At 37.8% G+C, this 14801-nt stretch overlaps 1 protein-coding gene across 1 annotated transcript in view; it reads left to right on the forward strand.

The window, feature by feature from the left end:
- Window positions 1–14801, forward strand: part of COL25A1 (collagen type XXV alpha 1 chain) — a 324158-nt gene that overhangs the window by 246463 nt on the left and 62894 nt on the right. The window contains exons 14-16 of the mRNA XM_055797890.1: window positions 493–537; window positions 11121–11174; window positions 12722–12748. Of these exons, the coding sequence (XP_055653865.1) occupies window positions 493–537; window positions 11121–11174; window positions 12722–12748 (126 nt within the window). The remainder of the gene's footprint in view (window positions 1–492; window positions 538–11120; window positions 11175–12721; window positions 12749–14801) is intronic.

Raw genomic sequence — 14801 nt, forward strand, 5'->3', positions numbered from 1 at the left:
GACTATCTGCAATTTGCACTGTCAGGCTGAACTGTTGCAGATTATCTCCAAAAAGCCTTAAAACAGATAGGTGCTACCAGTTACTGAGCTTCAAGCATCCCTCTTGAAACATTAATGGTTTTGTTCAGGTGCCAAATTCCATTTTGTAGGATCAGTCTCAGAATTTATTGAGAGCACTAAATGGAATTGCACTTTAATTCTTTCGTTTCTTGTGAAGCATCCACAACACTACAAAGAAATCAGCTTGAAGTTTGTTTCTGGAAGAGGCCATACAGGGCGGCAATCATTAAAATGTACAATATGAGAACATGTCTAATTAGTATAAAATCTCAATTGAAAAGAGAACTCAGCTTGGATAAAAATTAGGTTTTGAAAAATTTATTGCAGTTACAATAAGCAAGCATTTACCATCATTTCTAAGTGCTGTATTAAGAGATGAAAGGTTTCACGACCTGTTTAATTTGCTAAACACTGGTGTCTGTTTCCCACCAGGGTTCTGTTGGAGTGCCTGGTGTTCCAGGGAGAGACGGACAAGTGGTGAGTTCACTGACTTTGTCAGCACTGCCATTATTTATGTAGTTGATTAAAGCTACTTAGGGCTTGTTCACATGATCAATATGCAACCTTACATCCAGAGCTGTGGTTTCGAATTGGCTGCATTGAAAAACTGTACAATCTGGTTTGTGCTCTGAAGTATTTTTTTCTAGTTTTACTTGAACAGGCAGCAAATGTAATTAATTAAGCTGAAGATCTGGTGGTTCAGATTTGATGGTGACTGATGGATTCCAGAGAGAAATGTGTGTTAGCGATGCGCAACTTCAGACAGTATATTTACAAATATATTTTCCTGTGGATTCTTTTTTTTACTGTTTGTTAACTCAGTCCCATGATGCAAACACTTACGTTAAGATTGGGTATTTATACAGTGCCAATACACTGTTAATGCAACCTATAAATAGAGAATAAACAGAAACTGGAAACACAGGTGGAGAATAATCTGAAATTGAAGTTGGGGACGAAAATGCAGAGGAACAAACAAAAATATTCTTGAACACAACTTGGAGGAAATGCTAACTCAAGCAAGTCAGTGTCATCTTTCAGTGCCATCACCAAGTTAACTCATAGTTCAGAACAGCCATCCATAAGGAGGGGTCGCAGTAAAGCAGCAGGGCTGTTTCACAGCATTGCTAAGGTTTGTTGGCAAATCTGGGTGGTGAAGTTTAAATAATATGCCTCCCTGACTGTAAACTGTACTATCCATCTGTTGTTCTCACAAGCACTAACATTCCCAGTGAACTTCAAAAGCACTTGCAGGGAATACCAAAAGGGAAATGTATGATATAGGTTGTTCCCTATGTTTAAGCAGCAGCAGATGGTAGTGTATAAGGATCACATTATACAACCCTTCTGCTTCCCTCCCCAACAGCCCTAGGAATAAAAGCACTTAGATGTTTCAAATAATTTAATTTTAAGTCCTCTTTCTTAACAAAAAGAATATATTGTTTATTATAGCATAACGTACAGTATGAGACCTGTGTTTTGACAGTGGTTACAAGAAATTATGTAATAATCAATTATTTCGCTTTCATGATAGTGAGAATGCTAGGAACTTATTTTTAAAATATTGATTATTGTCAGTCCTGTGGAACAACAAAAGAAAAAATATTCAGAATTAGCTATATATAGCACACAAGAAGTTATAATAAAATGTATGAAACAAATTTGCATTACGACCTGAGATTTTTTCCTTCATATTTTATAGTTGCATTCAATTGCAAAATGAATGGGAGACAATGGTACTTGCCAACACAGATGCTGTTGCTGTACATAATTCAAGTAATTTTTGTGACCAAAGTATGAGTGAAAAGCCAGTGAAGGCACACTTTGCAGCATAATTTTCTTTGGATGTGTAGCAAGATGTAAGAAGACTGGACAGTGTGAGGTTGCAAACCACATTGAATAGAACTGATGATTCACTTTTTATCCAAGAGCTTTATTTTTAATAGCATCATCACATAAACTCTAGTCAGAAATCTTCACTCAGATGAGCACAAAAATTGGATGTTGATGAAATTAGTCAAATGTGCAAAACTTATCTGATTATTAAAGTGTCGTTTGGGGAGATGTGGAATTATTTTTAAGCTGTATTGGCAAAGTTGCTGTATGTCTATTTTTAGGAGACCACATAAACTTACCTGCAGTCATGAAGAAGGAAAGAAATATGCAGTTGCCTTTGATTAAGGGAAAATGCACACACATCTTCAGATGTTGTTTATCAACTTTAAATTATGGTTTTAAAATGCCTCCTAACATTTTTAGTTTATGGTTTTATGTTTATTTGATTTATTTCAATATTTAAGGCACCTAAAACTTTGAAAGCATTCTTAAATTATAGCCACATTAATAAAGATGTCAGCATATTTTTAGCGTAGCTGGACTGTTTTACTTTTGACCTTTAAGAAAAAAATAGATAAAATTCTAAACTAAAATCTAGATAACCGGGACAAAAACCTTACAGATAAAAATGAAATGTGTTCACATTCTTTTGTTTGTTTTCATGGTTGGTTGATATTGACTAGCAATCACTTCCTTATGTGCAGAAAATACATTATTTTCATATAATACTAAGCAGATGAAAGTTGAGTATTGCTACCTCTCAATAAATAGATAAGAAATTCTGCTACCTGGAAACAGCGGTAGAAATAAAGTTAAACTGATGCAGTATTTATCAAAAGTTAGAAAGTATAGTGCAGCCTAGGACTCCCATGGTAATAGTTTGCTACCAAAGGGTCCATTCTTCCAATTTCTATGAAAAAACAGATTCTCAGTGCACTGTGACACAGAAGATATTGTTGAACAAAGACCAGAGTAATAATTTCAAGGGTTGGGCTGTACTATGAGCTGGCTGCTGGGACTCCTGGCTTTACTCATACAGATTCATGCTGATTTGCAGAATAGTGGAATTTGACTTGAATGTGTGATGCAAGTCATCCCCTTTTTAGAAGTTATGTAGTTAAAAGGCTTTACAAAAGCCTTACTGTCTTGTTAGCCTTTTAATCAGTGAGCTCACTCTGTCAAACAGCAGCATGTGCAGTGTCCTGAGTTCCAAGTTAATATTTTTTCTTAGCTTAAAAGGCAGTGAGTGTTAAGCACATGCTTAAAATTAAGTGTGTGTGTGAATGCTTTCCTCATCTGGACAATGAAATATCTTTCAGCTGATGAATGCCAGCAGTGAATTAGCTGTGCTCTCTCCTTAAGTTGAATAATACAGAGCTAGGTCATCTCCATCTTATATGTGTCTCTGTAATTTTCCTTTTCCTTTCCCTTCACTTCTTCTTTAATTGAAATAGTGGATTATGGGAGACGATTGACAACCAATAGGTCTGGGAATGAGATCATAAATTCTGAGTGCACTTAAAACAAATTTCTAATCCCTTAACATATGAAGTACTTCTCTTAGACAATCTCTAGATAATAAAGTAAGTGTAATTTTACATGACCCACATGTTTTTGCAGGACTGTTAACTAGTAGATTTTTCTTGTTCTAGGAGCAGTAGCAAAATCATTGCCATAAAAACTTCACACGTTTTTTCTTTTAGGCCAAATCCAATGAAACATTACAGGTAGCTTACACGGGCATTAACATTCTTTCTTTGTTCCTGCATTTGGGAAACTACAGCCACACTGCTTATCTTGTTGAGAACAGTAACTGGAAAGGAGATGCCTAATAATACCTGCAGCTAGAGAGAGTGTCATCCCTGGGATGGACAGAAGCCTTCTGAGATAGGTTGGAGAGTCTTTCTGAGTGCTCCCTTTCCTTTGCAGACCGTTGTACAATCCACCTGTAGTAGGTTGCTTCCTAGCAAGATGCCACAGAAGACAATCTTCCCTTTCTTGATCCGTGGCAAGAGGTCCTCAGATACTCAAACAGTATGAGAAAGGATTATGTGCGCATGGAGATACGAGGTTGCAGTGATCTAGGGATATCAGATCCCTACTTTAATCATGTTGAAATGTCCAGGGGTTCTTGGAAAGTTTGACTATGCAAGCATGGCATACGTATTCTGGTATATGTTTAGTGGTACTGATTTGATAAGGACTCCCGGTGACTGCAGGACAACACAAGGAGAAAAAGGGAGATTCCCTAGGTAAGGATTGCATTTGGCCTGAAGGAGCCTAGTTTCTGGAGTCTGTGCAACTAACTTTTTTTTTTTTAAATAGGGTTTGTCTGGAGTGCATAAACTCCTCACTCTATACTTCCATGGAATGCTTTTTCTTACATAGTACTGGGTGGTTTTGTCTTTTTGCAATGGTGTCTTGAGAACAGAATGTGTGGTCAGGGTAGTTCCTTCATTTCAAATTATTTCAGAGTTTGACAATAGCAATTAGATAAACCTAAGAAATATTTCCTTTCTTATCAATAGAGTCTGGGTGTGCACATTTCTTATTGCTTTCTTCATGCTTCTCATCACTCTAATTTACATGTATTTCCCCATCAGTGTTTACTGTATTATGTAGGGGACAGTTTTTAAAGTACTATTATCACATTTCTTTAGAGAAATGAGGGAGAGCAAGTGTGTACTAACATTTTCTTCAAGTAGAGAAGCATAAAGGAAGGAAACATCATTCAATGCACTTCAGAAATTCTCAGGCAGTTTTGCAGGCCAGCTGAGCCTTGTTGAAGAGTCTTTCCACTTAATTTCAGCTGGTGAGTGGGCCAGGAGAGATTTCCAGTCCTTAAACAAACAATTTTAAGTTACTTTTGGGGGGGTGGGGGGTGTGAAAAGCAAGTTGAAAGGCAGTAATTCAACCCTGGGTTGAAATGGAAATCATAGTAACAATGTCTGAGAAAACACTTTTTTCCCTTCCGTCCTCGATTATATATTTTAGAGTAAAATTAGACTGGATTAGGTTTGGGGGCCTCTTTTATTTCCTTATCCTTAAAATTGATTACATTCTAGTGACTAAAAAATATAGCAATACTGACAGCTTTTCTTCTTTAGGGTGAGGTGGATATCAACCAGCTGGTGCAGTTATACATCTCACCAAAACCAAACCTATTTCAGAACAGCAGCCTCCAGACTGTTTTTCTCTTACAAAAAAGAAAATCTGGGGCCTCCAGCCATGTTATTTTTAGCTGATTAATTCTGGATATGAAGGTATATGCCTCCAGGGCACAAAGCACTCCAGTAAGGAGAAGCATTCGTTCAGCTGCCTTGACTCCTTTCATATGGACTAAGTGGGTGAAATATTTTCAGACCTGTTCTGAAGTAGGTTTTATGAGTCCATATTGACAGATTTTTCTCATATTAGTGACAGAGCCCAAGCACTGCTTTACACATTTAAGTGCTCATCAAATTTATATTCGCTTCAGTGTAAGCATTAAGACTGCCCCTGCCACAGGAGTATCTGAGGAAATTACTACACCTATGTATTGGGCAGAGTGCTGAAAGACGTTCTTTCCTATATTCCAAATATAGGAAAGACAGAGACAGTCTGTCAATGTTAATACAGTTATACAATAAATATAGGCTCAAGAGTGCCAGGTCACAAACCAAGGAGTTCTCATGTGCTGTTCAAAGGAGCATCCTTCTGGTTATTCTTTGAACTGTCTGAAACTCCTGAATTGAATGCTTGGTTTTGGTGTATTCCTGGCATGTTAGCATTTCATTTGCTCTGGTAATTAATATTAATTGGAAAGAAAATCCATATATTTATGAGTCTCAGAGCATTTTGTTGAAGCCAGTTCTGGAAATTATCAGGTTTTGAATAGCTAATGGTGATCTTCTGCATAACTCATTCAGTCATGCCTTGACACTGCAGTTTACTGATGGAACAGTCTTCTTTCTAATTCATCACAGCAGTGACAGTAACTTAGTTTCTTAGAGTGTTGCTACTTTTGAGGAACCAAAGTGCCTGTCCTCCCATCAGGGCCTTTGGGGTTAACATGTGGGACTTATTTGGTATTAATGGCAGTCCTCCATCCACAGGTTAGCTCCTGTAATATGTTAAAGACTTCCTGTTATTGACAGCAAACACCACATCACAACATATCTGTTAGAAAATGCACCATCACCGTTCCACTGATGGGTTCCCTGAAATTTCTCTACAGCATATAAACAACAGCAAAAAAAAAAAAAAAAAATCCCACCGAGTCTACAGCATTCTTCTGTCTAAGTGGTCATCAAATAAATTACTGGAACATTTACAATCCTGCTGAGTTAAGCTGCTTGATTTTGGGTCAGTGAAAGAACAATAGCACATTTGCTGGAAAATTTTATTTCCTCCATTCTGAGACCATTTGTGAATTCAGCAAACTGGATCTGAATAAATTTGGATACTGGTAGTGAATAACTGGGGACTTAAGTGTTTATAAGTCTTCTAGTGGCAGTGTCTTTTTCTGCATAAACAAGAGGCTAGAGAATTACCTTCTAGTACTACATAGGTTTTACAAGAAATTTGGGGAAAAGGAGCTTTTCTAGCATTTTCTAACATTTTATAGTCTATTTGTGTAGTGAGTCATGTCATGAAAACAGTCCTTTTTTGGGGATGGTGCAGTTACTCAAAGGCAAGAGAAAACAATTTTATATGAAACAGAAGCTAAAAGCGACCTAAAGTATTCCTGATGCAGTGTGCGGGTTTATCAGTTTCGGGCAGGACATTTGTACATCTGGTAGTTTTGTTACTGCTTTTACAAATGCAGCAATATCTTGGTAGACAGTATATTCAGATAAGATGGTGCTGGTAGCACAGCATCCTACTAGACTATTTCTTTGTCAACCATAGTTCAGTTAAACTCCACATTGCTGAGCCAGTGTGTAGAAATCATAGCCCATCTCAGTGCCAGTAGGGATAATTTATTTTTGTTATGGTATATTATGGTTGTCCCACATGATTTTCATTGCACAGCACAGCTTCTATTGTGTGGTCTTGCTGAGAATAAGAATGCAGAAGAGCAGAAAGGGCTAGTGACAATTCCTTTAAACAGAGTACTGAGACCTTTCACATCTCCCCACAGCATCTTCTCTGCAGTCCATCCCTTTCAGCGAAGAGTTTCAAGGGGATGCTCTGAGGGTGGCTTCACACAGTTTCTCTGTGCCTTGCATCTTCTTCTTGTGTGAGGGTGTAGTGTGGCCCTCATTATAATTTTAATTGGGAAAGTGGGTTGTGTTTTATGTAGGCACTAGAAGGTTTTAGAATATGTCTGGGTTTTGTGATTCCGGTCTCTTTGTCCCTGAATGATTTCTCAGGATTTCATGATTGCAGAAAGGCAAGTTATGACCTAAAATCAGATGCAGTGTAGACAAAGTTACTCTTCATATGGAAAAGAAAAACCGCTGGTGAGGCCACTCTTGGAGCACTGGGTCCAGTTGTGAGCTTCTAAGTACAAGAAAGATATGGACATACTGGAGAGAGTCCAACAAAGGGCCTCGAGGATGAGTAAGGAACTGGAGCATCTCTCCTATGAGGAAAGGCTGAGAGAGCTGAAGCTGTTCAGTCTAGAGAAGAGAAGGCTCAGGGGGAGTCTCATCAATGCGATCAAACACCTGAGGGGAAGGTGCAAGGAGGATGAGCCAAGCACTTTTCAGCAGTGCCCCATGGCAGGACCAGAGGCAGTGGGCACAAACTGAAACACAGTGGCTTCCCTCTGAATAGCAGCAAACACATTTTTTTACCGTAAGGGTGACTGAGCACTGGCACAGGTTGCCCAGGGAGGATGTAGAGTTCCCATCTTTGAAGATAAAAGCCATCTGGACGTGCAACTCTAGGTGACCCTGCTTGAGTAGGGAGAGTTGGACCCAATGATCTCCAGAGGTGCCTTCCAACCTCAACCATTCTGTGATGCTGTGAAAAAAAAAAAAAGTCTCGATCTGAAAGCTAGATGACGTGCAGAAGACAATTGCTCCTGCAGCCTAACACCTTTGTTGTTAGTGCTATTAAAGCAAGGCTGCAATGTGAGTCAGGAAAGACATTACCCATGGCCTGGTGAATGTAAAAAACACGTGAGATTAAGGATCTAGTTTTATAGCTTCTCCCATTTTACCAAGTTGAAAAGCAGTTTGATTGAAATTAGTGCATCAGATGACATTGTTGAATGTCTAGTTTTCCCTTGCAAGCATCACTCCTTGAAGAGCAGTGTGTCTTCAGCCTTTTAAAGGGCAGCTATACTTCTTGTTCAACTCCAAATACTAACCTGTGAGGCTGAAGCATACTCCTACAGCATTTTGAGCTGTATGCGGTTTTAAGATATGCTTCGATTAATAAATAAATAAATAAATAAAAGGAACTAAATGGACAGAAAGTAATTATCTGTACGTCCTAAGAGGAGTATTTTAAATTATTTTCATGCCAAGAATCAAAATCGTCTTTTGGGACCAATATTTCTAAAATAACACAGTACTTCAGTGTACAACAAGGGGAAGAGCTGCCAATCTACTCGCCTTCAAAATGTTAGGTTTTGCTGCTGGTTTCCTTCATGTCTGCTTTTGGAATTTCCTAACTGGTGGGAGGTCTGTCAATGCTTTATTCTTTTTGGGGGTTTGGCTGGAGGGGAAACCAGGGGTGTTGGGGTTTTTGTAGTTCTTTTTGTTGGTGGTGGTTGGTTGGGTGATTTTTAACGTTGGGCTTTAATGGAATTGTTAAAATATATGCCGGTAAAGCCAGACTGCCATGCCTACAAGGCACGCAGTGTGAAAAAGAGAGGCTCCCTGGCACAAAGCTTGTTTTGCTGTGCACTGAGAATGTTCACCAGGGGTAGGATATAGAGTAGCTTATGTGCTGTACATTTTTATTTCATCTTACTACTCCCTGATTCCTTGTATGGACAAGAAAACAGGGTTCCAAAATAGAGAAAGAACTATTGCAGATATGACAGGAAATTATTTTAGCCCCTGTTCTTCTGGCCTTTAGAAACAGAGGGATAATCCACTTCAAAAGCATAAAGCTACAGGGTCATTTCTGTGCTGTCCTAGGTTTGCCCTCTAATTTCTGATCTAATTTCTGCTATGCTAATACCTAGTACTTTCAGTGCCAGAAGTGTAGCCTTGGCCATAGGAAGGTTGCATATAGGTCAGAAATGAGACTGTTGGTGTGAATAGGGATTAACTCTGACTAGGTGACAGCCTGAGGTTTTCATTTTTTTTCTGAAGAAAATAAGATAATTCTTTTGTCCCATTTTTGCAGTCTCCTTTTTATCACAGTAGTAGCTGTCTGCACTCGGCACTGATGTGTAAACCTGGGAGGAAAGTGCAGGCTTGGGACCTCAACCCTCTGCTTAGAGATTTAAATCCCTGAAAGTGTCAGCTGACAGCAGCTGTTTTAAAATGAAGGGGACAGAAACAAATTTGTTTGGAGTGTGGGGATGAGGAGAAACAAGTGCATATTCATTGGTCCCTCCTGCTTCATTTTGTCAACTGGCAGTTTTCTTCAAGTGCCTTTTGGGTCAATCCTTTAGGACACTTATGCCTAATCTCCCAACAGCTTCAAATCCTGACCACTCGTGTATCAAATGCCTGTGGTACTGTATCAGCCTTAGAACTACGGTAGTACAAAGGAGCCTTGAAAAAAGGGCTGACTCAAATGGCTATTTAATTCCCTGTGATATTAATGGTACCTGACACTTTTTCTCTGGCTTGGAAAATACCTCACTAGTGTTTCACTAGAACTTCGATGGTTTTGTTTTATATTTTGAAATAGCCCAGCTTTTAATGAAATCAAGATGTAATTGCTGATCCTGTTACCTAATTTAGAAATAGAATGGAACCTACTTTCATGGACAATCAGAGTTTATGTATCTATGATTAAAATATGACTGTGGAAGTAAGGAAAAGTCCTTTCTTCATGGAAGACTTTTATGCAAGATTGGAAGATACATGCTGTTGCATTTGCAACAAGCCTTTATCTTAACTCCTCTGTAACTTTTGAGTAGAAGGTTGGTTCTTCATGTTTGCTAAGTTTGAACACTGTATAAAAGTTGTCCACTGAGTTTCTGATATGAATTACTGTTTCTGATTTGATTACTATATTAGCTATTTATTTAACTTTTACACATTTCTATACATTTATATCGCAAAGGGCTTACAGAAGAACCTACTTGCAGGCTTTTTGAAATCTTTTTTTGGGTGTTATTTTAATGTGCTTTGCCACCCTAGAAGTACCATGCAGTTGTATACATGAGGATTACCAAAGAAGATGGGTATTTCTTGTGAAACTGAGACATACTTCTGCAGAAGGTTTTACCTAATTAGCAAACACCCCTAGTTGTTTTACAAAAAAGTCTAACCATTGCTTTATCATTTTAAAATAAAGAATATCTGTGGGGTTTTTCCATAAATCTGGGAAATAAACACTAGGAAATATCTTTAATGGTTTGTTTCGGGGTTTTTTCTTTTATTTTTTGGTTTTGTTTTTACATTTGGGGTGAAAAAGGGTATTTATAAGTAATTGTTATTTGTTGATTGACTGATGAAAATTATTTATGACTCCTTGAGCTGTGGAAGAATATACATACTATACTTTAAACATACCCCAAATTTGGAACATTGATGTAATGGTGAAAATTTTAAAATCTTTTAAATCTACTTTTCAGCCACTGGTAGGAGTGTGAAAAGGACAAGTAAGGTATATTTAAAAAATTAAAAAGCTGTCTGTTCTAAACTCTTCCATTTCTGGAATGGGACCTTCTCGTTTTTCTTCATTATCTGCTTTCTGTATGAAACCAGAAGCATAAATGTCAGAAACATTTAAGATAAACATTTCTTGTAGTATGTCTGAGTTGCAGAGAAGAAGAAAGCATTGGCGGTCTTACTGGGAAGGCTATCCTCTTAAGGTTAATTGGCTAGCTTTTCAGAATCAGAAGTCACAGTTCTGTTTTTTTAGTTTGGCATCTGTGTATTTCTACCACCTTCAGTAAAAAATATTTCTTATCTATACAGGAGTTAATTAGAGTTAAGCCACCCTAACTGATGAAATAAAGCATTTTTGTGCCCAACCGTGGAGTATTTACAGTGTCTTTTTTTAATTTTATCATTACTTACCCAATAAGAGACAGCAGGGGAAATGCTGTTATTATACTTCATCATGTCTTTCTTAACCCCAGCTTGTGTTTTCTTTGCATTTAGGGTGAGCCTGGTTTGCCTGGCATAGCAGGAGAGAAGGGAGCAGCAGGGCTTAAGGTTGGTATTGAAAATGGTTAAAACCAGAAGCACACAGTATGTGAGTGAATGTATAGATAACAGTCATGCTTTCCAAATTGGGTTTATATTCTGACTGGCTTTTAATAATCTGCTCCCTCCAGTGATCAGTGCTGTAAGAGGCTTTACACATTTCACCATAAAGAAGCATATTCTTCTGCTATGCATGTATAATTCCAGCCAGTGGCACTGACACATATGCATCTACTGCCATGTGAATGTAATATGCCTGCAAATGTTTGGAAATTTGGGAAGCTCTTTAGAAAGGCTTTGTTTATGCTCTTTACAACGTGTTTCAGGCTTCTTTTCAAGAACTACTGTGGTCAATTCCTTGACAAATGTCAGGATTAAGTCTTGAGGGCTGATCCTGCTATTACGGAAGTTAGCAACAAGCCTCATTAGAAGCATGTCTCAGCCTGTATTTGTTAAATATGAATGTCTCTTTACACTTGATTGTTAAATAATTTGTTCAGCTATTTTAATATTGAACAAGTGAAACAACATAAAGTTTATGATAACTTCATTTAAAAGAAAGCTCAACATGTCTGACATGATGGGATCTGTGGGCCTCTTGGAAGGGGTAATACTAAATTCTAATCCCATCAGCTGTGAGCGTGCATCTTTGGTGCACATGTGCTCCTCAGCTGATTCTGTGCATCATGCTACTGCTGACAGACATGCAGGGCAGGGTCTTTACATTTACTGACTGGCTGCTTGTCCATCAGGAATGAAAACAAACCATTTGGGAACATGACCTTTTCTTACTTTGTATACAGAAGAAGCCAAATTATGGCAGTTGATCCTTAATTCGTATTCACAGCTGTAGTCTTTGAGTTGCCTAGCGACTGCCAGCCATCACAAGGGGCAAAGATGAGCCAGGGTGCAGTTCTGAGCCAGAAATGCAGAGCTGAGTTGTCAGGGTCAGGCTGGTGTCCAAAAGTGCATTTGCCATTGAGCCAGTTTCTCAAGCAAATTATAATTTTGAAAAATGTCTATAAGCCATCTTTTTGTTACAGGCAATGTACGGAGCACTGAAGGCTTTGCACTTTGAATAAATCATGAATTAGTTCAAGACACTTCAGGCATTTTGTGTCTCCCAAGGAGCCTTCTAAGCTGTTAACAGAATCATAAGTCTTTTCCCTCACATTTGGCTTTTGGATTTTTCCTTTGTTTGTTCCTAAAATAAGAAGAACCAAATGTAGGAGTCACATAGGTCCTGGCAGGCTGCTTCACAAAGATATATGTCTGTTTGTCAGGGTTTATTCTGGGGCAAAATGGGGAAAAAAAGTCTTTAGATGAAAATCATCAAGCTTTAAAAATTATGTTGAAGATATATTGCCTTTTGAGTTCTATTAAATTTACATATTTTATTGTTTATTGAAGATTTTCTTGTTGGATTTTATCATCTAAGACAATGTCACAGTAGTGACATAATTGTTAGTAATTGACATACTAATGACAATATTACTAACATTTTGATTTTTGCTTGTGGTAGTAACTTACAACTTTGCTCCAATTATTTTCATCAGGGTGACCCTGGAGAAAGAGGAGAAAAGGTGAGACATGTTTTATTTCCTTTGTGGTGGTTGTGTTTTGGAGAGCCGCTTGGAGAATTGCCAGTGCACTGATTCAGAGTTTAAAAAGAAATAAACACAGCTAATACCTAGACCTTGAGCAGCATTGTGCAGCCTTTACGAGTTTCAAATAATACCTACTAATGGAAGTTACTGATCCGCGATTACTGCAGTGGGATTAGTCACAGAAAGCAGTCAGTGGTCATGTGTTAAGGACTGCACAGCTGAGCAACTGTGCAACTAATCCTAACCATGATTAGTCTCAGAAAAAGATGAGTCTGCCTGGATAAATGAGATCCACACATTTCTCATAATTTGGTTTCAATGTTCTGTCAGCTGTGCAGAGTAAAACAATTCGGTAACAAAGCAATAACTACACAGACTCTAAATGATAATATGGGTAACCAGTTCTCTGCATACTAAAAGTGGATTCCTCCCTTCTTGCTTTGATCAGATTAAATAAGAGCAAGTGAAGCTGTTAGGCTATAGAATGCATGGAGAGGTACCAGCAGCACAAATGGTACACTAACGGTGCTCTGACTTGCAGTGAGTTAGCAAGGAGCTACTCCTCTGACATCCAGTCATGTGAAGGCAAGATGAGGGGGCGGAACAAGCTCCACACTGCAAAAGTGGGTGTAATTGTGCTCCTCCAGGGAGAATGGGCAGTAGGGGCACCCACATGAGAGTACACACTGAGTGAGAGTCAAGCTTCTGCATCTGTACGAGGGCAGCTTGAGAAATTATGTAAGCCCAATTTTGAGTAGGAATTTGTACACAGCCTCATCTTCTACGAGTACACTGAGACATGTTTTTAAAAAATAAGTTTGTTGTATTTAGGTGCAATTTTCTCTTGAGAAATGTTTACCCATGTCTTTGCAGCTGCAATTGAATTTCACTTCCAGATCTTTGTAAGTCTGTGTAATAGCAGCTGGAAGCATGTTTTGCAAAGGCAATTCATTTCACATTTTGAAAGACACATCATAAAAATAATCCAGGGGAATCTTGAAAGTGTATACCCCACATGTAGAGGTATGTAACTGGGATTCTCTTTTCATGAAATCATTGCTTTGGTTAAAATTACATTTGTTGAAGAACTTCAGTAATCCTTTGTTTGTTTTCATACACAAAACAAATAACTACAAATGATAATATATACTGAATTTCTGTTACTTAACATAGTGATATTTTTCCATGATTATCCTTTGACTTTTCCTAAAAAATGTAATTATAAATGCCCTCAATATGCTTTATTGTGTCAAATGAACTTGGGATGACATTTCTAACAGTTGCTATTTTGTGTTTCCATGTTTCATCAAGCCCTTAATTAACATGCTGTTAGATTGTCAGCTAGTTCCCATTGTGACAGTCACTGTGACATACAAAATGGTCTCTGTTATAAGTATTCTGAATGGAATTTTACATCAAGGTTTTCAGAGCAATATGGCAGATACTGAATAAATATTGTTATTGGAATAGTACTATTGGTTATCAGACAAAGACCTGGTAGAATTTATTCTATCCTACTTAGACAACATTTATCAATTTTTTGGCATTTTAAATATTCTTCACCCTTTACTTGAACCTCAAATCCCACAGAAAATTCTGGCCTATGGTCTTATATAGAACAAAGACTTTTTGGTGCAGTCTGGGCTTATTGTGTGGCTATATAACTATAAATGGAAATTGCATTTTTCAATAGACAAATCTTTTGAAATGTTTCTTTTTCAAAATTGTTTTTAAAGTAGAAAATGTCTTCCCAGCCGTGAAAAATTCTTTTCTGAACATCACTTCTTTTAACAGTAAACAAGGCATAGAATTTATGTAGAGATAACAATTATTTTGGTGGCTTCTTGGAGGAATGGCATTCAGTGAAGCTTTCTAGTTTGTGTATCAATCATGACAGACTTCAGACTCAGAAAGTATATGCCGTAAATTATTTGAGAATCCTAATAAATAATATAATAATACCTAAATAATAAAAGGTATTGGAATTGTGAGTCACCAGAATTTGATTAGATGCATTTAGGTGAATATC

This window comes from Falco peregrinus, chromosome 2 (assembly GCF_023634155.1).
Source record: "Falco peregrinus isolate bFalPer1 chromosome 2, bFalPer1.pri, whole genome shotgun sequence".
NCBI classification, from domain to species: Eukaryota; Metazoa; Chordata; class Aves; order Falconiformes; family Falconidae; genus Falco; species Falco peregrinus.